A 27,945-nucleotide genomic window follows, 5' to 3' on the forward strand; every position below is an offset into this window, starting at 1 on the left:
GGGTGTACAGGTACTAGATACCAACACTATGCAATGATGAAAAGGGGCAGAAGGTGTTGATTTTTTAAAAAAGTGATTGTGATGAAATATATGACAGAGCTGCCTTAAATTTGGATCCTGCAAGTCTGGCAGCTTTCCAACCTGAATTCTCCATTGGCATGTCTGCAGCACTGGAAATTACTATATACTGAGTAGGGATATTGACCATGGTCATGTGATGAACTGTAAACCATAACTGTCCCTGGGTTCAATGTTACAAGTGAAGGTGCATTCCAGTTCCAAACCCATGTAGTGGCAGCTCCTAAATAAATAATCAGGAATGGTCACTGGTCAGGTCTGAAATACACAGTGGAGGAAAGGTCCCTCTCCTAATGGTACAACAAGGAAACGAGCCGGATTGTGACCCTAAAAGAAACGACAAGTTCATAAAGGGCAGGACTTTAAGGTGGGAGGGGAAGTTCATTGCCAAGAATTTAGAGGCCTTTCCTTCTCTCCATCTGATGCTACAGGATTGTGTCATCAGATTCTCTTTTCAGTAAGACCCACTTGCACATGTGTTACTGCTTCAGGAAAATAAAGCAATGGCATTTTTATGTTTTAAATGTTGATTTGGCAGATTTCCTTTGTCCAGGCTTTCATTTCTTTTACTGCCTCATGTCATATAAAGGATTATAAAGTTAGTAAGGGCAACATCCCCCCCTTGGTATGATTCTGTAAGTCTGTTTTCTGAACTAGCGCTTGGAAAAGAGTGGAGCTAAAATGAAGCAGACAACAAAGCTTGTAATCTTTCTTAGCGAGTCCTGCAGGTCATAAGCATCCTTTGTTGAAATGAAATTAATGTTTCAGTGCCCCGTTGTGAGGTCTGCTCTTAATTTGTATTTGGCAATTAGGAAAAAGAGCATAAATTTACTAACTTATTTGAATAACAAAGATAGCAGGCTTTTGCAGAATTGAGGTATTTAGGCAAGGGCAAGAATAGTAAAGGACTACAGGGAACGCATTGCAAAGCAAGCTGTATGTTGAGAACAGAGTTCTGTGGTAGATGCCAAAATCTATCCACCCACCCAGCCTTTCCAATCCTGACTCATTGCGTCTATTTCAAACTAGGTTAGTTGTTGATCAGATACTGCAATGATACACATCTAACCTCTATATAGCTTCAACTGTTCCTTGCCTAGACCCCACCTCTGTGAGGCCTACAGTTTAGTCACAATGCACTCTGTTGTCTGCACTATGATGGTGGGACTGGGAGCTTTCCCTGTGCTGTACCTGGTGTGTACTAAAAGAAAAAGACTTCTTGCTTTGGGAATTAAGTACTCAAAGCACCAGACGTACTGGCATGTTTTTAAAGATTTGCTGAATTTCCCCTCCTTGGCATCCAAAAACAACACACTTATCAGCAAAAAATAGGGGGACTATATTTTGAATATGTAATTTTCAGGATTATAAAAACTGCTAGAGGATGCACTAGTAAACTAGATTATACATTATCCAGTATGGCTGCAATTATATAGGCATGTTAGCATAATGTAGACTGAGGGACAGGTACTGGACTAGAAAGGGGTGGAGAGAAAGCAGCTTCATTCAATGTACCGTAATTACTGTTTCTATTTGAGTTCAGCTGTGATAGCCAATGCTTAGAGTAGTGGTGAAGTGTCACTTTATTATTTTTTTAAAAAATGCAAGTTCAAAAACAGCAAATTTCAAAGAAAATGCATCATTAATAACCCATGTATTGAAGATTTTCCAAGCAGCTGAAAATTAATTCTCCCCCAGGTGATTTTTTTATTAAAAAAAACTTGTTAGCAGTATAATTGCAGCAGCAGTGACAATGCTAGTAGCAAGCAATTTATATATTTTTAAAAATACATTCCAAAAGCAGGGATTGTCTGATCCTTTCCTAACATGTGAGATGACTGCTTTTGTTAGCCATTAAGAGTGCAGAGCCATTTTAAAATAAAATAATAGAGATGGGGCATGCCTATGCATTGTCCAAGAAATGTGCATGACAGTCGTATCAAACTCCATAGAGCAGAAACAATAATGCACTGATGGGAATTAGCAGCTTCTGGTTTAAATATTGAGGAAACTACAGTGGTACCTCAGGTTAAGTACTTAATTAGTTCCGGAGGTCCGTACTTAACCTGAAACTGTTCTTAACCTGAAGCACCACTAGCTAATGGGGCCTCCTGCTGCCACTGCACCGCCGGAGCACGATTTCTGTTCTCATCCTGAAGCAAAGTTCTTAACCTGAAGACCTATTTCTGGGTTAGCGGAGTCTGTAACCTGAAGTGTATGTAACCTGAGGTACCACTGTATAATATTCCAATAATAGCAACACAGTTATAATGGGTGTCTTAAACTGCTCATCTAAAGGCTCTGGGCTTCTTGCATCGCAGTGGCCTACTTAGTGAAAAGTGAAATAAAAGATATCCCTGTTTTCCTATATACTGGAAAGTGTCAGTTCACAATAATTCAAATCGCACCATGTGAAAACTTGAATGGAGTGTATATTGTCAATTTGGCAATATATCGGTTGTCCTGGAGTCCCCCTTCCTTTTCCATTTTAAGGCAACTCTGATGGGCAAATGGGAAAGGAGCTTATGAGTAGATATGCACCAAATGCATATAAGGAAACAAGTCAGATTTTGCCTCCACAAACTTGCTGCCTATACTGTCTTGGAAAGCCACATGAGTTAAGGTGAAAGAGAAATATTTAACAACAGTCTTTTTTTTCTTCTCCCTCAAATGGAAATGCTCATCTCTGGGCCACAGCTTCTTAAACCTCCGGAGACACTCTGGAAATGGGTGGCCGTACTGGGTGGTGCCTGTCTTCCTCCTCTTCTTCCTCCTCATCCTGAATCTCCTCTTCAGCAGGTCCCCGTATTTTTACCTCAGGTGGATGATCACCATTTTCTGTCTCCCTAATAATTTGGTGCAGAAGAAGATGAATTTTCAGTTATCTGCATTTTAACTGATGACTCAGTATTATAGGAAAGAGATAGGGAGTGCAAGCCTGTTGGTTCTCCTTGACCTCTCAGTGGCTTTTGACACTGTCGATCATGGCATCCTCCTGGAGGGGCCCAAGGAAGTAGGAGTTGCAGGGACCTCCAGAATTGCTACTAGAAAGTAATACTAGGAAATTACTACCCGGCCCCATGGCTTTTGAGGTTTCATAAGTCTCCCTGTGGAGATCTGTGTGCTACCACCATCATGTTATGCTTTGCCCATGTATGTAAAAACACTAATTCATGAACAAACCTGAAAGTGAGGAGTGAATTGGTTCTTGTTAACCACTTAACTTCAGAGACAGTCGTTTAATAATTTAGTTTGGCAAAGAGGTGTCTCTGACCACCTGGGTAAATTTCCATTTGCTTAAGCTTTCCAGAGCCCCCTCACATATGTTGTTTGTTATGCATACTAAAAAGAGGACTAGCATGATGTAAATGCTAGACACTTTAACATTAAGTCGTGCTACAAATCTGTTTCTGAAGTCAATCTCAAAATATCCTTGTGTGGTTTCCGAGTCAGCTTTATTTTATTTACTCTCACGATTGCCTAATCTCACAGGAATAACCTCCATTTGGAGAATTCATATGGTATAAATCTCCATTTGCAACATTTTCACAGCATAATTTCAAAATTGGTAATATAAAGTTGGGGCTTGCTGTTATGAAGCAGGAATTCACGAAGAAATGGTAAAGCCACATGCATTTAAACCTAATTGTTTATGTAGCTACCCTCAATGTTATAGTTGGTGGATCAAAAGAAAGTGTGTTTTAAACACCTCCCTGGTAGCAGGTAGGAATGGACATCTTGAGCTGATCCATTTTTCTTGCACACAAGTAGATCAGCAATTCCACTCCCATCAAGTATGTATGAATTTTTAAAGGGAAAATCACCCCCTCCCAAAAAATCTGCAGATTGAAACTGCTTTGGAACTATTTACCAAGGGGTCCAAAGCCTTTCCTCATTCTTTTGTTTAAACCAGAGCTTTTCAAGCTGTGCGTCACAACATATTAATGTGTCGGCTGCAGCGTGTAGGTGTGTCACACAAATGCTCCCCACACACTCCTCCTGGGCCTGAAAGGGGTTAGTTCAACCTCCGGTTTGTTAGTAAAATGAATTGCTGTGTCGCAAAATGATGCATGTTCAGAAAGTGCGTCACCAACTTTAAAAGTTTGGAAAGCTCTGGTTTAAACTATTTCTACCTGCTGCTAGCAGCTAGAAAGCTCAGCAGTTGCTGTGCTTGTTGGGGAAGTGTTGAGTACAAAGCTATTGGAAGTAGCAGTAACAGGGACATTGTAGGGGGGTAGAGAGAGACAGCTGCCTCAGAGGTGCATGCAGTATGTAATTTCTCCATGCTACTTTTATTCCACCCCCACCTTCTAATGAAAGGCACTCACGTCATCTCATAGTCTTTGTCCTTCCCATTTTTGCAGCAACAACAGTAAGCCACAATGGCAATAATAATGACAACAGCAACAAGCCCACCAACGACTCCACCAAGTAGGGCAAAATTCATGGATGCTGTAGAAGAAAATACTAGCATTAGTCACCTCATAGTTGAGAAACAAAATCTCTTCCTTTGGGGAAGAGCTCTTACTACTGTTCTCCCTCTAGCCTGAGGGTGGCTCTGGCTAAATATAATATGACAAATGAGCAACTTGTGAATGACAAGCCAGGAAGGGGGCTCATCTAGGTTGAATTTGATGGTTTCTGTAGAACAGGATTAGGGAAACTCTGGCCCTCTAGCTGCTGTTGGGGTCAAATGAATAACAGTTATGTGAAAATGGTCACTCAAAACTCCACACACCCCAAGGAAAATTACCAAACAGTTTCTCAGTGGTTCACTGGCAGTAGGGTAGTTTACTACTTAATTGGGGGGGGGGTGTTTCAGCACGTTGGAAATGGCAGCTGCCACCAAGAACAACAATAATGGGGGAGAATAGTCCGGGGGGAAATGCAAAGGGGGGGGGCCTTTTCTAGGGGGTGAGTGAAAATTTTAAATTTTCTCAGAAAAATGACTGCTCTTCTTAAAAGCAGAATAAAAAGGAAGTAGCTTGCCTTTTGTCTAATAAACATGCTGATAAAATGGCACTGATAGAGAAAGCCGGTCTTTTAAAAAAATCATTTTTTAATTCACTGAAATTAATTTTATCTCAAATTCTATTGTATTAGTATTTGAATAATTTAAAATAGGTGGGAAGATGCAAGTTAAAAGGTCGCTTTAAAAGAAACATGGCTAAAATGTCATTTGGCCAGAAAAGTGATAAATAGTAAAGGAGGTGTGTGAGGTACAGAGGAATGACAGTAGACTTGTTTGATCAATATGCTATTACACACATCAAAACCAGGCCTTTTAGGGAAAATAGATAGCTGAGTTTTGGTGATCTACCAATGTGGTGCTGTTTCGGTTTGTTTTCAAAAAAGAGGAAGAGCCTAGAGGAAATAGGGGGGTGATTTGATGGTCCTATGTAGACACTCCCTAAAAAGTGAGCAAACGAAGCATGGCTATTAGGCAACAAATACCTAGGGTGGAAACATAATCGGAGCCATACGTCATCACAAAGTCTTGGGCTTATTCTCAACTGCAGCCACATCTAAGCTTTGCAACTAAGCAAAGTGAGACTAGTTCTTAAAATGGGACGTGGGATTGTTTAGGGACTTAAATGCTTTGCCGATCAGACTACAATAGCCATGCTTTCTCCCCCCCCCCCCTTGCATGTTGCAATCTTACGTGGTGTGACATTAACAGTGATGTTGCATGAACTCTCTCCGATAGAGTTTTTGGCAAGGCAGATGTAGTAGCCTGTGTTGTCTATAGAGATGTTCTTCAGCATAAGCACTCCTGATGCAAAAGAGAAGATGCAAAGGGTCATCATTATTTAGCAGGTGCAAATAGAATCAGTGTCTTCAGCCATATTGCGGTTGTAAATCCACTTTATGTGAGGAGTCTTATGGACCCTGGATGATGGTTTCATAGTGACCAGAGCATTGCCCAGGAGCCTCAGCTCTGGCAAGGATCGATTGCAGAGAAGATGCAGGCAAGCCACACATGTGGTTTTGCTTACTGCATTGTCACCATGTGTTCCCAAATGCAGTCCCTTATTCTGTTTTGGCGGACCAGTCAGTATAGGCGGCCATTGCTCCAATTTTCTTCTTGCAACAATCCATGAGATGGGTTAAAATTAAAGAGATTGACTAGCTCACTACTGAAGAGGGATTAGAATCCAGTTTAGTGCACAATGCTGGCTTTCTAATAATGCTTGTGACTGAGTTAGCAGTTCCACATTTCACACAACATAGAAACTAGGCGGGTCGTCGGAACAACACGAAACCCCGTTTGTTCCATGTTTTCACTGTAGCACAGTTTTCAATGTTTTATGTACTTTTCCCATGCAACTTGCATTAATCCTAACATGGATACAGATACATGCAAGAATATGCCAGACTTATCCTCTGCCCTCCATTACGGGCTCCAATTGCAGCAATAACTGGACCCTGCTCTTTAAATTGCACTTTTCTGATCTTACTTTGTAGATTTCTTGACTGGCAATTTAATATATAAAAATATGGGCCAGAGTTAAATCTTTATTCCGAAGCAAAATGAGAAGAAAACAATAAACTAACCAATACTGATTATGTCAGTATTTACAGTGCCTGACTAGGATCCTATTTTCTGGTTTAGTGGTGCCACCTATGGGCAAAACTGGTGAACAACGAGCATGTTTTGCACACATTTTCTTTGCAAAACTTGAGCTATTTTAAGGGCTTACTTAGACAATCACAACGAAACATGTTTTGGGGGTGTGCAATCTGCATCCACAAAGGCTAGCTGAAGAACTATTGAGAAAAATATGTAGGCTACCTAAAGCAGAGTACAAAATGAGATCAACAAAGCTTTTTAAAAAACAAAGGCAGCTAAATTATATATATATATATATATATGCAGGTTTTGGTGTCCTCGGGTGTCTTCCCGTGTAAAAGTTGGGGTGTCTAGGCGACGTTTCGACGAGGTCTCACTCGTCATCTTCAGGCTGGTGCTTTCGGCTTCTTGTTACTGGAACAGAGCGGGATCTCAATGTTTGAGTTCCTATAAATACTGTAGAGGGGGTGTGGTGTCTAGCCTCCAATGTTCTGGGCAGAGAGGAAGTTCCCAGGCTAGTGTGCCTTTTCTTCTTTTGTTCCTTAATTACTTGAGAGATACCTTGAGTGATTTCTTGAGTGATATCCTGAGTACCACTTAGGTGGGTCATTAGGTGTGGATTAGTTGCTAAAGTCTTTGTGTCTTGACCTCTTGAACTTTGTGAAGAGTTTTCCTGAGAAGATGGCTGTATTGCACTTAGTTGTGCTTTGGCTTGGCTTCGTGTATAGGGGCGAGCTGTGGTTTTGTGGCTTGTGTCAGCCAGATCTGTGTAGGGATTGCAGGGGGGTGCAGCATCCGGAGGTGCCACCATGGATTGGCTACTGGATGGTGTCAGTAATTCATCTGTGGAGAGGGTCTGGGTTTGGGTCTGGTGTGGTTGATTGGTGTTGGCGTTCTGTGTGCCTCTGGATCTGGTGTCAGTTTTTGTGGAGAGGGCTAATTTCCAGATGTCTGGCAAGCGGGATGTGTCGTCACGCTTGTTCATGTTGTGAGGGTGTTTCTCTATCTCGATGGCTTCCATGATTATTCTCTTGTGGTGATGTTCCGTGTTAAAGAGCAATTTGGAATCTGCAAAATTAATTTCGTGTCCTGTTTCTTTCATGTGTTGGAAAAGAGAGGAAGTTTTTTCTTCTTTTTTGACGGCATTCTTGTGTTCTGCGATACGTGCATTTATTCGTCTGTTTGTTTGTCCAATGTACGTGGCTGGGCAGACTTTGCAGGGTATTTCATAGATCCCTTGGTTTTCCAACTGGATTTTATCCTTGGGGTTTCTGAGGATATTGGCTATTTTTTGGTTGGTGCAAAAGGCTGTTTTGATATTGTGTTTATGGAGGATTTTGCTAATTTTATCTGTAGTGCCCTTGATATAAGGAAGGAGGGCCATGCCATTGTTTTCTTCTGTGTCTTGGTTTTTGGGGGGTGTTTCCTTTTGGATTAGCTTCGTAATCCTGTTTTGCTGGTATCCATTGGTAATTAACACATTTGAGAGATTCTGTAACTCAGTTGTCAAGTGGTCTTTGTCAGCCAGGCGTTTGGTTCTGGAGATGAGAGTCTTGGCTACGGAGTTTATTTGTGCAGGGTTTATTTGTGCATTCCTGTACCCGTGAAAATCTACGAAAGCAAATATATATATATATATATATATATATATATGCAGGTTTTGGTGTCCTCGGGTGTCTTCCCGTGTAAAAGTTGGGGTGTCTAGGCGACGTTTCGACGAGGTCTCACTCGTCATCTTCAAGATGACGAGTGAGACCTCGTCGAAACGTCGCCTAGACACCCCAACTTTTACACGGGAAGACACCCGAGGACACCAAAACCTGCATTCCTGTACCCGTGAAAATCTACGAAAGCATATATATATATATATATATCTCTCCAGCAGGTGCCTAAAATATCAACAGACTGTGAATTCCGGAGCAGTGGTTTCAGCACACTACCATCACCTCCCCATAAATGTACAACAAACATTACATGCTACACATAAAAGTGTAAACAGTTGAATAGGCCCACATGGGCAAGGTGACCCCTCAGCCAAGCTGGTCGTTGGCTGTTATGGGCTTTATGTACTAATTGGGAAATTTTGAACTTGACCAAGTTACAAACCTGTAGACTGTGCAGATCTTTGAGGACAAGTATAATATGTGGACAAGATCTCGCTTCTGGTCCCCAATCATAGAGCCGCACCCTGCACCAACAGCAGTTTCTCAATCAGGACCAAGGGAAGCCTTATGTAGTGTGTTGCAGTAATCCGGTCTTGAAGTTACCAATATCTGGACTACTGTGGCCAGGCCAGCCCAGTCATGGAACAGGCAGCTGTCGTATTTTAATTTAATTAAAATGGTTCAATTGTTTTGCAGGTTTTAGCTTTATTTACAATTTTATTTGCACACCACTTAGCTCTTTGATTAAGTGGTTCAAAAATCATCTAAATTAAATAAATAAGTACCAGCTAAAGATGGTAAAATGTACCCCTTGCTACCAAGACCACTAAACCTCCAGGGACAAACCTGGATCCAGGAAAATCCTTAGGCTTGCTCCTTCAAAAGAAATGCAGCTCTCTTCAGAGCAGGCAGTTGGGCAGTTTCTCATGCACCAGAACCATAGATCCATAGGGCCTCTGTCCTGTCAGAAATTAGGCTCAATTTATTTCCCCTCATCTAGCTCATCACTGCATCCAGGTAGCAGCTCAGCTCCTGTATGGCCTCTCCTGATTCGGATGTTATGGAGAAATAGAGCTGAATGCCATCAGCTTACTGACAGCATCCCGTCCTAAATTCCTTCACGACCAGTCCTAATGGCTTCATATAGATCAGAAATAGCATTGGGAATAAAACAGCACCCTCCAGTGTCCTATGGCTTAACTGCCAGGGGCTGAAAAACAATCTGCCAATGCTATTCTTCGCTCTATAAATAGGGCTAGAATACTGTCATACTGTGCCCCTGATATCCAGGGTCAAAGGTATCAAAAGCCACACATAAATTGCAAAGGAAGCAAGGTCATACTCCCCTTATCCCATTCTTCATAATGGTCATCCATCAGGCTGACCAAGGCTGATTCAGTCCCGTCTATGGCCAGGTCTGAACTCGGACTAGAGTTCGATAATCTACACCATTCAAGAATGACTGTAAGTGCCCCATCATAACCCTCTCAGCCACATTTCCTAAAAAGTGGGCATTAGCAACTGGTCAGTAGTTAGTCCAAAGCAACAGATGGGGACAAGGCTTCATTATGAGTGGCTGCAGGAACCATCCCCTCAAGCAATGAAGCATTAACCATGTTCCCGACCCAACAAGTCTGCTACATTTAATAAATCAAGAACTTCATAACTAGCACTATATGCGTTGGCAGCTAAGAAGATCAGGAGAAAAGAACTAGATAAAATAGCGGTCAACTGCAAAGGTGATTCAGACATTTAAGCTGGCGCGTTCTACCTGAGAACCCCCTGCTATTATATCATATGCAACAAATAATTTCTAGGAGATGTGATTGTTGTTCTTTGTATTCACAGTGCCTGGTGTTTTTATGGTTTTTATGGCTATTGTTGCCTTTCTTTTTGTTTCCTTTGTGAATGATATCATGGCCTTTGGCTAGTGCAATAAAGTTTATGAAGATGATGAATAAACCAAGAGGGGCAGAGATCAAGGGGGAACAGGGTAGCAAGTATCTTGCTGACATCATTAGGCTGCATAAACATCAAGTGATCTCACAGCATCTCATAGGGTAGTGGCATTGGATACTTCAGCTAGCGCTACATCGGCCCTGGAATCAGCATCCCAACAGAGCTGGTTAGGTTTGTGCAATGCTGTTCAACATCAAGTGCAAACAAATGTATGTGGTTTCACGTTAAGGAAACAGTAAGATACGCAGAGTGCAGTGCTGCCCTCTCTTTCTACAGTGATATAATCTGTTCCAAGACAGATGTGTGTGCAGCAACCTCCCATGTACCCAGCCTGACACATGTGGGCTTAAAAAATCTGGATCTCTTAATTGCTATACAAGAAACCTGGTTGTGTCAGTGCCACAAGGGAGAGTTTGGAACAGGTTCATCAGAGAACTGGAGAGGCCAGAGCATGATAGAGTCCTCCTTAGCACCACTTGGCAGGAGGAGGAGAGAGAAGCAACTAGATTGCCCATTAATTACAAGCCCCACTGTGGCTAATGGCCTCATGGTGAACAATTGCCTATGTTCACCCTACATTAACTAATGTATGTTTTCGAAGTAATGATTTCAATCATTGTGAGAGAAGAACCAGGCAGTGAGCATGATTCTGGATTCATTGCAGTCGAGCTAGCACTAATTTTCAAGGTCTGTTGGTAGAATTAGGGGCCTGCCTCTTGCTGAAATGAAGGTCACAAGAGTGCCACTTTTGCCTTGTTGCATCCAGAATTTATTACAGTAAACTCCCAATTTATGTGGGGGTTACGTTCCAAGGCACCATGCGTTTAAATGAAATTGTGTATATTTGAAGCACCATTGAAAAAGCCTGCAATTACCCCATTTTGCCCCCACCATGTTCCACTCCTTTTTTTTTTTTTTTTGATGTTTTTGAGTCAATTCTGGGTTCAGTGCATATGTTAGGTCACACACATATCAGATGTGCCCAAAACGGTTGCTGCCGTTGAATGAAATCAGGGATGAAGAAAATGGCAGAGATGACCAGTGAGAGAAGGGAAACATGAGAATGAACAAGGGAAGATCGCATCTACACTGTGCTTGCTAGATAACACTTTAAGGACTAAATTAAAATGATGGTTTTTCATTCCTCTTTTTACATTAATAATCCTCAAAATATTTGCATGCATTTAAAAACTGAATACAGAAAACTGATTTTCACAAAGTAGCAACATCTCACTGCTTACCTGGCGTTACTGTTCCTACGAGTGCTCGTTGTTTGTTTTCTGGATTGTAGCTTTGCCAGGAATATTCGGGTTTGGGGAATCCTTCGATAGAATTGCAGGTCAAGTTAATGTTTTGTCCGAATTCTGTGGTCCCTATAATTTTGCAGTCTGGCTTGGATGGAGCCACTAGATAGGAGGAAAGAATAACTTGAGCAAATTCAGCAACATAAGAATGGAAGCTGTTGTGTTGAGGAGAGCCTAAAACATGTTCTGTCTTCAGATCCCATCACCAGCAGTAATGCATGCTTTTTTTTTAAAATGATATTAAGTTTTACAAAAGTTAACAACAATAAAATTAACTAAAATCACAAAAACCAACAAACACACACATCAAAAATACAAACAAAAGACAGAATAGAAGAAATAAGAACATAAAAAAGAAAATTCAACATTAAAAGAAAACTCTGTTTCAAGTTAATACCCTTCCAAATCTTATTTTCCTTACTTCCACCCGCCTTCCTTTCATGTATTCCACTTTAAAATTAGTTCAGCAATTATCATATTATTCAAGTTCATCCTTTATCCTTCCCTTTATACTCTTATTTATCTTAATCACTAGAACCCCTTCGTTTCCTTTACAATGCCCTTAGCATTCATAAATTTTACAATGTTTTTGTAGATAAACTTTGAACTTCTTCCAGTCCTCTTCCACCTGCTCTTCTCCTTGATCTCAGATTCTGCCGGTCATTTCTGCCAGTTCCATATAGTCTATAACTTGCATCTGCCATTCTTCCAGGGTGGGTAGGTCTTGCGTCTTCCAATGCTTTGCGATGAGTATTCTTGCTGCTGCTGTAGCATACATAAAAAAGGTTCTATCCTTCTTTGGCACCAATTGGCCGACCATGCCCAGGAGAAAGGCCTCTGGTTTCTTTAGGAAAGTATACTTAAATACTTTTTTCAGTTCATTATAGATCATTTCCCAGAAAGCCTTGATCCTTGGGCAGGCCCACCAAAGGTGACAGAACGTTCCTTCCATTTCTTTACATTTCCAACATTTATTATCGGGCAAATGGTAAATTTTTGCTAGCTTGACTGGGGTCATGTACCACCTGTAAATCATTTTCATAATATTTTCTCTTAAGGCATTACATGCCGTAAATTTCATACCGGTGGTCCACAACCGTTCCCAGTCAACAAACATAATGTTATGACCAATATCTTGTGCCCATTTTATCATAGCAGATTTAACCGTTTCATCCTCAGTATTCCATTTCAACAGCAGATTATACATTCTCGACAATACCTTAGCACTGGGTTCTAACAATTCTGTTTCCAACTTCGATTTTTCCACCTGGAAGCCATTTTTCCTGTCCGAATTATAGGCCTCTCTTACTTGGAAATAATGTAACCAATCCTGCACCTTATCTTTAAGTTTCTCATAACTCTGCAATTTCAGTTTGTCCCCATCCTGTTCCAAAATTTCCCAATATTTTGGCCAGTTCAATCCCATATTAAGTTTTTTCAAGGCCTTAGCCTCCATTGGTGAGAGCCACCTTGGGGTCAGTAATGCATGCTGACCTTCACAAACAACACTGATGCATTACAGTTATATTCCAAAATCTGCACATCTTCACAATTTTCTTTAGGCACATAAACTGACTGGGTGGGGGCAATAGCTTAGCAGAAGTGCACATGCGCTGCAGAAGGTATCAAGTTCATACCTCAACTACTCCAATTTAAGGATCAATAGCAAGTCATGGGAAATATTAAAATTATTATTTAGTGAATTTATACAGTGCCCTTCATCCAATGATCATGGGTCAGTTTGCAACAAGATGAAATTAGACATCTGAATTCCTGGAGAACTGCTGACAGAACACGTGGGTAGTGTTATCTGCTATAGAACAACTTCCAACCTTCCTCACTTCTTCATATTCCCATTGAGTGAAAACTTGGTTAAAATATATGGTTGTCTTCACCATTCTTTCCATTAATACAGTGGAACCTCAATTTTTGAACGTAATCCATTCCGGGAGACTGTTCGAATTCTGAAACATCTGAAACGCAATATGGAAGCCTCAATACAAAAGGGAAACTCAAAACGGAAGCCGTGTGGCATGTTCGGCTTCCAAAAATAATTCGAAAACCAAAGCAGTTACTTTCAGGTTTTTGACGTTCAAAAGCTGAAACGTTCAGCTTCTGAGACGATCAAAAACTGAGGTTCCACTGTAATGAATACCGACAGTGTTATTTTTATAGAAAAAGAGGTGCCAGAACTCACCATGAATGCCTCCCTTTTTCCCTTACAATAGCAATGGCGCCCTCCTGAGAGAGTTCTGGTGAGTTCTGGGTGGGAGGAAAAGCCATGAGTACCAAGTCTAAGATCATCTATGGAAGGTATCTTCAACCTTTTCAGACCCAGGATCCATTTTTAACCCGAACATGCATTTGGGGACCCATTTCTTAATCTTTTACCATATATTTGCATGGTGGCAGTGCTCCTATCATGACTCACCTTAGATTAGGCTACAGTCCACTAGTGGGTCGTGATCCACCAGCTGAAGACCAGTGATCTATGGCACACACACTACATGATATCATCATCTAGAACAAATGTGCATGGCTGCCTTGTGTTGCAGTGGAGCACAGTTTTAGCGATCCAAGTACTCCCTGATCATTGCAAGCAGCACTTCCTGTTTGCTGTGCGCTGCTACTGAACTAAGGTGTGAGACTGGTATGTATACAAAGGGCAGAATGCCTTACCAAGGACCAAAAGTTCCATTGTTGAATGTGTCAAGGGAGGATCATCGCGAAGACGGACTGAGCATTCATAGGTACCATTGTCATTCAAGGTCACCTGACTGAGGATGATGCCAATGTCATGATTATTTGTATTGCTAGAGAAGTTCACCCGACCTTTATAAGCATCACTAATCCATGTTCCACCATCATCAAGGTACCGGTTAATAAATTCTGCCTAACAATAAGAGAAGAGTATCAGTTTAAAAGACTTAATTACTGTGGCTCAAATCTTTTGTTTGTCACTATAGTATTTTTAACCACGAAATGAACAAACAAAACACAAGGAGACCCAACCTATCCCTATCTTCTGAGTTGTCTCATTGCTGAGGCAATTCAGTAGTAAAATAAAAAAAAATGTATTATAGTAGGGGAAGAAATCACTTTTAAGTGTGTACATTAGTCAAGAGCTGCATACAAATATATGTTCATGATGATGAATTTTCATGAACAAAGCAAACACAAACTGCTGGAAAAATTTGGAGAACTGAATTTAAGACTGGAAAAAATGAGAAAGTGAGCAAACTGAAATTGACAGGTCCTTCCATCCCTACCTCTCAACCCTCAAGAAATACATTTTATGTACATGGTTGTCAGCAGCAGGGAAGATATGATCAGAAACTTATCTTCCATGAGCTTAAAGTTGTTTTAGGGGCCAAGACAATCTGCTGCATTGCCTCCAAACAATCAGTCAAACCAAATCCTTTCCTTTGGAGCCTTAAACATTAGTAGGCAATGCTCCCAGTGCACAATATTCTTATTCAGTGAGACTTGCCTCCATGTAGTCATGCACAGACCTGGGGTACTGGAACACAGGCAGACTTGCTTTTGAACCATCTGAAGCAGTACTGCTCATCCTGCTCACATTGAACTGAACTGGATAGGCCCTAGGGGATATGCGCCCCCATCTGGAGCCACCAGTTGCTATGCATGATTGGCGGCCTCTGTCAAGTGCTGGATCAAAGCCAAAGTGACAGCCTGATGTTATGTGTCACAAGACTAAAGATCTGGAATTAAAACAAAATTCAGGCTACCATCTGGCCCCATCCTCTTGCAGCCAAGACCAAAGGAACCCTTGAAAGGCTGATCACTGACAGAGGTCAAAGCGGCTCCTCTGGTGTCTTGGCGCACCTGTTTCTTAACAGAGTGCCATTTTCTCCCAGACACTCATGCGTATCATATGCCTTGCACCATGGCTGCCCACCTCTTCTGGCATTTTCATCCAAGCAACAACATCCCCCTTCGCTGGAGTAACAACAGAGCTTTCGTAGGTACACGGTAGGGTGATATTATCTCCTTTCTTCACTTTCACTTGCTTCTGAGGTGTGTTTACGGAGAGGGCGTGAGCAGCTGCCACAACTAAAAAGAGAAAGAGAGGTCAGAAGGTCCACTGTTATCTTTGTCACTTTGACTGGAAAGCCAGTATGCATACGTTAGGACGCCCTACTAAGATATTGCACACATCTGCATTCCACATCTGTATCTGCCTTCTGTAAGAAACGCGCTTTCTCGCCTGCTCTAGGACAGGGTTGGAGAAACGCTTTCCAACCCAAAGGCTGCATCCCCTTAGGACATAGGTAGGCAGGGCAATCAATGTGACCTTTGTATGGTAGGTTACCTTCCAGCTGCACAAAACCCAGAGCTTTCTACATCCGCCCACATTCCTCCCTCCAGGCAAGCAAGAAGCATGAGTTCTTTCCAGTATTAATAGACCACAGATGATCACAAAGTGGTTTGCAGAACAATCAGTAAAAAAATTAATAAAATAATAGTAGTCTGTGCATAGTGGCGCTGCGGGTTAAACCACAAAGCCTAGGATTTGCCGGTCGGAAGGTCAGCGGTTCAAATCCCCGCAACGGGGTGAGCTCCCATTGCTCTGTCCCAGCTCCTGCCAACCTAGCAGTTCGAAAGCACGTCAAAGTGCAAGTAGATAAATAGGTACCACTCCAGCGGGAAGGTAAATGGCGTTTCCATGCGCTGCTCTGGTTCGCCAGAAGCAGCTTATTTTTTTATTTATTTTTTTATAAGATATTTATTAAAGATTTTCTTAATACAATAGGAAAAAAAAAACAAAATAACATATACCTTTACAATAGCCATATTTTCTTCGCTTCTTTGGACTTCCTCACATCTCTCGTTCCTGCGTTCCAAGTTTATCAAACTTTACCCAGCAATTTATCACCTTGTTTCAATTCTTATTTTATAATTATCCAATATTGTGTCCCTAATTTTAGATATTTTTACCCAAACCTTAAAAGCTTAATTTTGACATAATATTTATCCAAAATTTATCATTTCTTATATTTTCACTTATCTTCATATTCCTTTCAACTAACTTAATGGTGCCATATTGTTTATAATCTTACATCTTTCTTAACACTCATACAATTTACAATATTTTTGTAAATAGTCCTTAAATTTCTTCCAGTCCTCCTCCACAGCCTCTTCTCCCAGGTCTCGGATTCTGCCAGTCATTTCTGCTAGTTCCATATAGTCTATCAGTTGCATCTGCCATTCTTCCAGTGTGGGCAAATCTTGGGTTTTGGTTCGCCAGAAGCAGCTTAGTCATGCTGGCCACATGACCCAGAAGCTGTACGCCAGCTCCCTCAGCCAATAAAGCGAGATGAGCGCCACAATCCTAGAGTCAGTCACGACTGGATCTAATGGTCAGGGGTTCCTTTACCTTTAGTCTGTGCATATCACATCAGTTTATACAGTAAAACACAAGGGGTGAGAAAGAATCTGGCAGAGCATCTGTGACTTCTCAGATATCTTATTTGTCCCTCCCCCCCCCCACTGGCTTCCATGAGGCTGAGTTCTATGACTCATTCAGGGATGTACACGGGGACAAGGTCCTTTGAACATAAAGTTTTTATTGTCACCACACCCAGCTGACACATAAAGCAGTTCCACTTTATTTGCCTGCAACTAGTACGATAAGGGATGGCAGGTGCAGGGTTCCATCCACTGTCCCCCATAATTCAGTTTGCACACATAAAACTTATTGACAGTAAGAGCAGCTTGACAACAGCTTGACCACCACCTACCTCTGAATTTTCTGCAACGAGCAAGTGATTAAGCTAGATGGCCCATAAGGCTCCCTACAACTCTATGATTCTATCTATTTGCATATTATCTTATATCTTACATCCCTGAGGCACCTGTCCAACTTCCTGGACAGTCCTCCTATCTGTGGAAAAAGCTAGCTTGCTGTTGGTGGCCAGGGCTCTCAGATCCTCTCTCAGCTCAGGGAGCAAACAAGTGTGCCCACAAGGCTTTTCTTTTTTTTTCCTGGCAGTGTACATTATTATGTTCTGAGGTAACTCAATTGTGCTGGAGAAACCGGTTCCTCGAGGGGTGGGTTCATAATCAGGTCATAAGACCAGCATTCAGAGAGAAAAAAGAAAAAGGCAGAGAGAAAAAGTGAGAGAACCCAACCCTTTTAGAGAAACTGCAGAGGAATGTCTCACTCAGAAAATTCCGCCCCCCGCACACTGAAATTTAAGTTGAGGGGAGTTTTTCTATAAAAATTCATATATGCCGAGAACCTATTGGAAAGCTGTATTTGTTCTGTAACCAAGGTAACCTGGGAACCCCTTGAACTTCTCCCACCTAATGGGGGATTTATCTGAACTTAAAGAGAAGGGGCTCAGGGACTAAGGAATGACTCCCAGTGTTTTTATTTAAAGCACATTTAAAAGACATCCCTCCCCCCAAAAAAAATTCCTGGGGAAATTTAGTTTACCCCTCACAGAACTACAATTCCCAATACCCTTAAATTACAGTTCCCAGAATTCTTTGGTTTAAATGTCTATGGCACTGGAATTTTCTCAAGTCTAGAGACCAAAAATTAAAACAAAACTAAGGCTACAATCCTACGTAGCCACAGGAAGCCAGTCCCATCAAACACACTTAGACTAATTCCTTTGTGTGCAAACACACATACATTGTCGCCCTAAGCCATTTTGCCACATGAAATAAGACAAGCAGCTGCTGGCAACAGGGACTGAAGCACGGTGGAAGCAGCTGGCAAGGAGGCACACTCAGAGTGAACTTGGACAGCTGGCAGGAGAGAGCCCACCCCAGTTCCTCTCCAAATCTGCTGCCAGAGACAAGTGTCTAATGATAGGGCTGGCCCTGCTTCCATAGGATCCAAATCCCAATACAACACCGAGGATATATAAATCATGGTGGGAGAGCCATAAGCATTATATGGAATCTGGGGAGTACCAGGTAGCAGGTTTAAGGTTTAAGGTAGCAGGTGATGAGAAAGGCTCCTGCTTGAGACCCTGGGGAACTCCTAACGGCCCATCACAATTCTATCTGGGCTAGATGGACAAATAGTCCGTCCTGCTTTACAGCCACTTCCCGTGTTTTTCTTGTGCTGTGAATGATGTAGGAGAAATCAGATTCATTTCTCATTTAAAGGCAAGCTTATCTAATTCACACTTTCTGAACGCAAACCAAACACAGCATCTTTTTTTTTTTAAAAAAAAGGATATTACAGTAAATGACAACACATTTGTAATACAGTTATTATTTGAGATTCTCTGAATTTTGCAATGCCAACCAAGTAATGGGTAGAAAAATGCATACACATACACACACAATGCATACGCGTGCACACACATGTATATGTACACACACACACAGAGAGAGAGAGAGAGAGAGAGAGAGAGAAATGCATATATTAGTGAAAATATAAAAATGAATTCTATTAGAAAAAATTGCTTTGCAACAAAATGTATATATTAGGCAAAATTGCATAAAAATGTGTGTAATAGGAGAAATTTAAACTAAATATAGATGGATTTTCTTGAGGACTTAAAAAAAAACTTCAAACTGATGTGGAAATGTGGAGCACTGATTGTAAAAATGAAAAACAGAGAGAAATCAAATTTGACCTATTGCTAGGCATGTAGGCCTCACCCTCTGGTGTCCCATTTCCCCACCCCCAAGCATTCTGCTTGACTTGGGGTAGCTTATTTTCAGGGAAAGAGAAAAGCTTTTCCTGGCAGAGCCATGGAGGGCTAGCTTTAGACATCCATGGTTGCATTGGCAAAATATTAAATTGTTGTTGTGCTCTCTATCCTCAACTCATCTGTAACTGAGAGCTTTCTGAACTGCCTTCCCCCACTAAGCTCAGAACGTGAGTATTTAGGGCTCCAGCATGTAACTTGCATTCCTACCTGGCAACTCTGACACCCTCTCCAAAGGGCTATTTATTTAGCAGTGGGAATCTTTTGTTCGCCATTCTTTTAGGCCACCCTTGATTAATTACATAGGAATCACAGGGCAGTTTCCAGCATACATATAAAACAACAAAGTATATCAACCACAGGATTTTGGTTATCCTATCGAGATGGTAAAATGGGAAAAACTACGGAAAACAGATTTAAAATTCACCACATGCTATCTGATAAAAGAAAACTTTATGAAAATGATCCACAGATAGTACCTGACCCCAAGCAAATTAGCCAAAATAAATAAAAATAACAGTAATAAGTGCTGGAGATGTAAACAAAATGAAGGAACCTTATTCCACATGTGGTGGACATGTCCCCAAATGTAAAAGATTTGGGACATGATTTATGAAGAACTAAAGAATATGCTAAAACATACATTTTTAAAGAAAGATGAAGCTTTCCTATTAGGCATTTTAACAATAAGCATCCCAAATGAATATAAAAGAGTTTTTCTTTACGCGACAACAGCGGCTAGAATATCAATAGCAAAATACTGGAAAAGTGAGTTAATACCAACTAAAGACGAGTGGCAATTGAAGCTGTGTGAGTACCTCGAACTAGCCAAAATGCCAGAACTAATAAGAAACCACTGAGGCGACAAGGTAAAAAAGGAATGGGTTTGCTTCAAAAACTACAATACTTGACTAAATATGGTTCCAAAAATAATACTTGGTTGTGCTTATATTAATTTCACAGATATAATGGGAAAAATTTGATTTAAATAAAGGGATACAGATTATTGGTAACTAATAAGAAGTGTTGAAGCCGCAAAGGGATAGAGGGAAGTCAATTAACTTATCAGGGATTCAAACAAGTTTAATGGAACAGAAAGAAAGTGATTGTAAAGAAAGATAGAAAAGAAGAAATATTAATGTAATTTCTTTCTGGGAGCCTTTTGTATAGAATATTCAAATTACGGTTTGTATCCTTTGAGCAATTGTGTGCATCTTTTTAATTCTTTTTTCTCTTATTTGTTTCTTTTATTTTTTTATTTTTTCTTTTCTTTTTGTGTATTCGGGTGTAACTTTTAATTTATTCTTTTCTCTGAAACTTTTAAAAATGCAATAAAAAATATTTTAAAAAACAACAACATAGTATATCAGATAATACAACACAATAGAATATTTAAACCATTGCCAGCAAAAAGAGGGGCAATTCAGAATATACCAGGAGTTGGAGGCACCCAGTGAGATTTATCCAGTGCTATTTTTCTAGAAAAAGAGGTGCTGAAACTCACCATGAACGCCTCCCTTGTTCTCTTATAATGGCAATGATGCCCACCTGAGAGGTGCTAGAACTCAGTTCCATTGAATTCTGGCTGAAAAAAGCCCTGAATTTATCCAAAAACCTAAGAGAACAAGTGTGTTTTAACCATCCATTGGAACTACACTAAATTTGTGTCCATTGAGCCTCTAGCGGGAGGTTATTCTAGTCAGGGTGCCACTACAGAGAAGGCCCTTACACATCACTTTGGAAGACAGGCGAACTAATAATCAGTGTACTGGATGAAGCAAAGATCACCAGTGTTGAAGCAATTATTCTTCAACATCAACTTCATTGGACTGGTCATGTTGTGCGGATGCCTTATTATCGTCTTCCAAAGCAACTACTCTATTCCGAACTTAAAAATGGAAAGCGTAATGCTGGCGGTCAACAAAAGAGGTTTAAAGACTGCCTCAAGGCAAATCTAAAAAAATGTAGAATAAATACCAACAACTGGGAAACACTGGTCTGCGAGCGCTACAGTTGGAGAACAGCCTTTACCAAAGGTGTCATGGACTTAGAAGACCCTAAGACTCAGGACGCAAGGGAGGAATGTGCTAAGAGGAAGGCACGGTTGGCAAATCCACACCGTGATCAACTCCCGCCCGGGAACCAATATCCCCACTGTGGAAGGACATGTGGGTCCAGAATTGGCCTCCACAGTCACTTACGGACTCATTGTTAAAACTGTGTTTATGGAAGACACTGGAAGGAACAACAAGGAAGCAAAAGCCTACAAAAGCAGAGTCTTGCAGTAATAAGTCCAAGCAGTCATCACAAGGGGACTCAACAGTTTGTGGAGTGGCAACAGTGAAGTTGGCAGCCTTTAATGAAGTCATGCATTTGACATAGTTGATGAGGTAATTGCCAGCAGCAACTTTTGCTGAGGTACTTTGGAAAGCCTGGGCCGCCCTGTGTTTTGTGAAATGCTTTCCTAATCAGATTTCTATATCTAGTTTGCTTGGCAACAGGCAGGCAATGGGTTAATTTCCTAGGTGCCTTTTCTTTTATCTGTTCTGTTGCGCTGACATTCCCTGACTGGCTTGTAATCCAGTTTCAACATGGGAAGATCCTCGAGAACAAAGCATAATCGCTGCATTTTTCGCTGGGCTTTGACAACTCCCTGTTTTGTTCCATCCTGGCATGCTTCCTTCTGCATCCATTGTATTTCTTTCTTTTTTCTTCCTGTGATGTTCATCACATCACTAACCATCAATGCTTTTTTTTTTAACACCCTCAGTTGAACAAGCAAGTTAAAATAGGCTAAAAATATGAAATAAATTGGTTTTGGAAACTGATCAAATCGTTTTAAGACCAGCAAATGCAGAGACAGGACTTAAAATTCCACAAATATGGGGGGGGAGCAGGGGGGGTGCCCTATACAATTAAAAGCTTAAAATATTAAGCTTATTTTATATATTCCCATGGATGGGTCTAGGGCAGGCATAGGCAAACTCTGGCCCTCCAGATGTTTTGAGACTACCATTCCCATCATCCCTGACCACTCGTCCTGTTAGCTAGGGACGATGGGAATTGTAGTTCCAAAACATCTGGAGGGCCGGAGTTTGCCTATGCCTGATCTAGGGATACCCAGGAAGCAGAGGACTGAAAAAAGGCTTGTTTGCTAGCATGATGAGCTATCAAGGCATTATGGACAAATAAAAGTAACGGCACTCCAATATAATTCTTTTAAAAAGAAAAACAGTTTTTGGGAGGGGAGAGCAGGAAAGATGGGGTGCTTAACCCTTTCCCTGCCTGCTTTATATCTACAACAAATCCTCCCCACATAGACCTCCTTATCCTGTCAGATGGGTGGGATACAATAAATAAAAAAATATTATAACTATTATGTCTAGAACAGGGCTTCAGGTCACATTCTGTTGGTCTCTACATGCTGGTGGCAGGTAGGAGGAGCCAAAAGGCGGGTGGTGAGAGCCAAAAATGAGTGGAGTTTACTGCAGGATTGTATGGATCGTTTGCTCCCAGTGAGAAGCGGTCCAGAAAGCAAGAGTAGCCTCACCTGCACCATCCAGAGAGCCCTGTGAAATGTGTGGTGTGCCTGCTATAGTTTCCTGTATATGTCACCCACTCTCCTTGCCCTTCCAATTTCTCTGTTCAAAATTCTCTCCTCCCAGAGCTGTTTTTCTTTTAGAAGAAGGGCTTCACAACTCTGCTATATACCTTTGCACAAAATGCAAGTTTTGGGCTACGATTGGGCAAGTAGAAGCATGCTCATATCCGTTTGAGGATCAGCAGGATGATACGAGAGAAAGAAATTGCTAGAATTGTGTCCCAGTCATAAACAGATGTCTTTCGTGAGAACTTCAAACAGAAACTTTGTACTAATTTAAATATTTTTTTCCTGTAATTCTAGAAGGAAATCCATCATCAAGAGAGAGTCAATAGACAGCCAGAAACCATGTGCCAGGAATCCAGGGAGGCATGTCCATTCAGGGATGTTCTTTCTGCTCCCACTCTCCATCAGCTCTCTATCTGGCCCTTGGGATTTTCCCCAGACCATACCCCCCTTCCCAGCCACATCCCCTTTCATCAGACCACAACCTTTCTTTGAGATCTTTTGTCTGGCTGAAACTGGGACAATTGATTCTTGTTTGCCTGGATAAACAAGAGCAGGGGTGTGGGAATGGGCATAGAAACTAGCCTACTGTACAAAGGTAACTTTCACATTTGCTGCCATTCCCACTTTGGCCTTCCTCTGCCCACCACTGGCCTGTGGCTCTGGGAAGACTGCCCAGAAGGAACTGGGATATTTTGGCTGAAAATAGGTCTCCACCCCTGGCATGGGACTTACAATGGAGGACCTTACGAAAGGCAGGGCCCTTGATCACACAGAGAATAGCCTGTATCATACATAGAAAGCTATTGCACGGGTGTCTGTAGAGGCAGAGGCAGCAGGTACGGACAGTTTCTGGGTGGATGGGGCCACGTTGCTGCTGTGTAAGCATATGAACTTTGCTCTGTTTGCCTACGACATTTTTATGCTGCCCTTCCTGCAAGGAGATCAGAGCAGCATACATGAATTCCTGCCCTCCATTTTGTTGCCTCAACAATACTATAAGGCAGGTTACGATGAGAAGGGTTGGCTTGCCAAAGGTCACTTGGCACGCTTCAGGGGATTTATGCCAGCTCGCCCCTGTGTCAAACATCCAAACTGCTGCAGTAAGCTGCCTATTTGACTCTTTCAAATCATGAGTTCAACAATTTTAGTATCAGAGTTCAATGAGTAGTTTTCAAAAGTTGCAAAGAATACAGGAGAAATACTTTAGCCAGTTGTTAAAACTCGAACAGAAAGAAAATGTTTAAAAAGTGAAAATGTGATTCAGCTTGGGGGAACAATGGTGTTTTATCACTTGATTATCACAAGTTTCTCACATTCAGGTTATGGTGTTTGCTCCAATTATCACATAACTAAAGGGTTCGTGATCTACTTCTGTCTTACATTCTAGGTAAATCCACTCTTTGTGTCTTAAGAAGGTGCCCAACAGGCACAAATCCCACAGTTAACATGGAGTTCATTTATTATGAAAGGTGTACCTGTTGAATTCTAAATGATCACAGTTTCTCTGTAACTTATTTTGTACTGTATGTCTTCATCCACAGATGGTGAGGCAAGCATTTCAAGCAAGAGTGCTCAAATATGCAAGTGCTCTGTTTGAATCAATGTGAGCAAAATCAACACAAGCACATAACCTACCTTAGTTCTGCCCCCTTCCCTTCCCTCCCCACCCATCTGAACCAATCCACAAAGCAAAAAAACAAAAATCCTACTTCGGGAGGAGATGATGGCAGGACCTCACTCCCACCCCAGTGACATGAGAAATATATTTTTCTACCAGGGGCAGTATAATCATATCCCAGGATCTTTGGGAGGAAAAGATGCCCCATACATTGCTGCTAGCTAATCCATTCCCTCTACCACAATCATCTCCCCTTTCCCTAAGATAAGGGTTTTTCTGCCTTAGGGAAGAGGAATGGGGTATGTTCTCAGCAGTAGAAGACATTCCCATCAACTTGATCTCCCCCTGCCCAGAGAACCTGGGACTTGGCTAGACTTCCAAGGATCTCTGGAAGGAAATGATGCATTGCTAGATGTTCACACTGGGAACCTGGAACTTGACTCCAAGAGGACAAGAGATAGCGCATCAACAATTGATACATGGGACATCTTTTCCTATTAGGAATCCTGGGACTTGCAGCCCTAGGTCCCAAATGAGAAAAGGTGCTCTGCAAATCATTGATGCTCAATGCCTCCAACAGTATCTCCACTTTCTTCACCTTTCCTAACACAGGTTGTCTTTCCTTGGGGAAGCAAGAGGTTATGAGAAGGGTGGGTTCTTGATGGAAAAGGTGACAAATGATCCCACATATGTGCTGAGATTCCTTGCCCCCTCCCACTGTGGACCTTTAGCTGCATTGATGAGAGTGCCACTTAATCCTCAGGGTAAAGGCTTGCCCCCTGGATAATTAAGATTAGCAGAGGGGAAGTTCTTGTAGTGTTCCAGTCAAGCACTGGAAAAAGCTGAACACTTCTAGGGTGAGCCAGTTGGTTGCTCATCTCTATTGAGGCAGGCCAGAATTCATCCCACAGTTAAATGCACTTTAGGTCTCCTTGCCACACTTCCTGTCATCTGAGTTTTGTCACCCACTATGTCAGAACAAGTCTTTATGGGTTTCCCATATTTTTGTGCCCAGGAATGGGGTACATGTTTTTGCATGGGGGGGGGCGGGATAAAAGAAGTGACAATCTAGCTCAGAAAATACTGTAGTGTGTGCTGTGTCTCCTCACTGTACAAACATCAGTAGCAGATTGCACAGTAAAGTGCTGCTCAGGTCATAGCCCAAGTCCCGCCAAGGTATCTAATCCTGAATGAAATGAGAGTATGCAACACTGTCCCATCCATCACTTATTCTTTTCTCTCTCTTTTTAACATTGATCACTTTTGTGACAAATAGCCACACAAAGAGGTGTGAGCTTGCATCCTGTATTACTGTGGATTCTTTTTAATCTATTCTACTGGGGAGCAGGGAAGGGAGAAACAATGCGTAGTGTAGTGTAGTGGTTAAGAGAGTAGATTATGACTCAGGAACCCAAGCCCCCCGCCCCCTCAAATCCCATCTCCATCATAAATCCGTTAGTTATCCACCTGTGGCAAGCTAGGAAAGGACCATAACTCAGTAGTGCAACAAATGTACAATATAATAATAATAATAATAATTTATTATTTATACCCCGCCCATCTGGCTGAGTTTTCCCCAGCCACTCTGGGCGGCTCCCAATCAGTGTTAAAAACCGTACAGCATTACATATTAAAAACTTCCCTGAACAGGGCTGCCTTAAGATGTCTTCTGAACGTCAGGTAATTCTTTATCTCTTTGACATCTGATGGGAGGGCGTTCCACAGGGCGGGCGCCGCTACCGAGAAGGCCCTCTGTCTGGTTCCCTGTAGCCTCACTTCTCGCAATGAGGGAACCGCCAGAAGGCCCTCGGCACTGGATCTCAGATGGGGGTGGAGACGCTCCTTCAGGTATACAGGACCGAGGCCGTTTAGGGCTTTAAAGGTCAGCACCAACACTTTGAATCATGCTCGGAAACGTACTGGGAGCCAATGCAGATCTCTCAGAACCGGTGTTATGTGGTCCCGGCGGCCACTCCCAGTCACCAGTCTCGCTGCCGCATTCTGGATTAATTGCCGTTTCCGGGTCACCTTCAAAGGTAGCCCCACATAGAGCGCATTGCAGTAGTCCAAGCGTGAGATAACTAGAGCATGCACCACTCTGGCGAGACAGTCCGCGGGGAGGTAGGGTCTTAGCCTGCGTACCAGGTGGAGCTGGTAGACAGCTGCCCTGGACACAGAGTTAATCTGCGCCTCCATGGACAGCTGTGAGTCCAAAATGACTCCCAGGCTGCGCACTTCAGGGGCACAGTTACCCCATTCAGGACCAGGGAATCCTCCACACCTGCCCGCCTCCTGTCCCCCAAAAACAGTACTTCTGTCTTGTCAGGATTCAACCTCAATCTGTTAGCCGCCATCCAACCTCCAACCGCCTCCAACAAGGTTCAACTTTGGCATCTCTAGATAAAGGATCTCATGTACGGATTCTGAAGTCTCAGGGATCCACTATGAATTAGAGCAATACAGTACTGAGCTAGGTGGACCAATGTCCTCACTCTGTATAAGGAAGCTTCATATGCTTAGGATTTCTCCACTTAACCTAAGTGGAGAGACTTCATTCATTTAAGAAAACCATTTCAGAATGTTCCTTTCCTCATGTCAATGCACTGCAAACAACTTAGGATAATTAAAATCTTGGCAGAGCAGTGTGCCAGGGTAGCCTTCCTGCTTCTGTGTTTCTGTTTTAATCTAATCCTAGATGAACAGTCTGGCACTGCTGTTGCATTCTGGTAGCCCACAACATTAAGGGAATAATTTAAATGAAACATTAAAAAGTCAACATTTATAAATTGGTGTGGTCCTAGGTCCTGTGCTGCTTAACCCTGGAAATATCACAAAGGTACCCATAACACTGCTTCTTCATCCACATTCTACGCAGCTGTTGCAAAATACATAGAGGTGCCAATGGGGGGGGGGGGGGAATAACATTTTCTCATCAGCAACAAAGAATTGTATGAGTACAGGGTCAGTGCAGTATCCCAGTAACAGAAAGACTTTATGGGAGACACCTAGATCCTGCACAACAGATTGGTATCTACTATAAATTTGTTGGACTGCAAGGCCTGAGATTTGTACGATGAAATATCCATGGGCACCTTCTCCCCGTCCATCGCACTAGCATACCACTGGTAGGCAAAAAGTACTACTCACCTGCACTGAGTATAAACCATGTTACTTCCTTGTTCGCCATCATGGTGTGCTTTTTCCCTCACCCAAGCAAATATCCAGGTAATGAAAGATAAATCTGAAGTTTGAGGGAAGGACAACCTGCCTTCCTGCTGTAGCCTGGACTGTCTCCCCTCTTCTGTGCTGTATGTGCTGTTTCTGCTTCCTTCCCCTTTCACCCTTGCTCACCTTCCCGCCCCTTCAAACTAGGAGGGCAGGCTGTGTTCTTATCTTTTCCCTTTCAAGCTGAAGGAAACTACCCTGCCTGTTTAATTGACCCTATCC

General features: G+C 42.0%; 1 protein-coding gene across 4 annotated transcripts; it reads right to left on the reverse strand.

Moving 5' to 3' along the window:
• Positions 1–1,643: 1,643 nt before the first annotated feature.
• Positions 1,644–27,945, reverse strand: GPA33 (glycoprotein A33). 4 transcript variants are annotated; one of them, XR_014563639.1, is made up of 8 exons: positions 27,646–27,945; positions 15,496–15,650; positions 14,256–14,469; positions 11,514–11,678; positions 5,741–5,851; positions 4,407–4,530; positions 2,315–2,924; positions 1,644–2,089 (listed from the first exon to the last, which is right to left on the reverse strand). XR_014563639.1 is itself a non-coding variant. In XM_083737280.1 (7 exons), exons 1-7 carry the CDS (start codon positions 27,686–27,688, stop codon positions 2,780–2,782), a joined length of 804 nt encoding a protein of 267 aa, XP_083593406.1. In that variant the 5' UTR covers positions 27,689–27,933; the 3' UTR covers positions 1,644–2,779. The 4 variants fall into 4 exon arrangements, 2 of the variants coding, with proteins under 2 accessions (XP_083593406.1, XP_083593405.1); XR_014563640.1 differs by having other exon boundaries at positions 14,409–14,469; positions 27,646–27,935; XM_083737280.1 differs by having other exon boundaries at positions 1,644–2,924; positions 14,409–14,469; positions 27,646–27,933.

Source organism: Podarcis gaigeae (genome assembly GCF_964106915.1).
Source record: "Podarcis gaigeae genome assembly, chromosome: 4".
In the NCBI taxonomy this organism is placed as follows: Eukaryota; Metazoa; Chordata; class Lepidosauria; order Squamata; family Lacertidae; genus Podarcis; species Podarcis gaigeae.

Excerpts from the sequence above, each read along its gene's own strand:
- GPA33 (XM_083737279.1), bottom strand. The coding sequence starts at position 27,688 with ATGATGGCGAACAAGGAAGTAACATGGTTTATACTCAGTGCAG. Across the intron at positions 15,651-27,645 it reads ATGGTTTATACTCAGTGCAG|TTGTGGCAGCTGCTCACGCC; the intron begins GTGAGTAGTACT and ends TTCTCTTTTTAG. Across the intron at positions 14,470-15,495 it reads GGATGAAAATGCCAGAAGAG|GCAGAATTTATTAACCGGTA; the intron begins GTGGGCAGCCAT and ends TCTTATTGTTAG.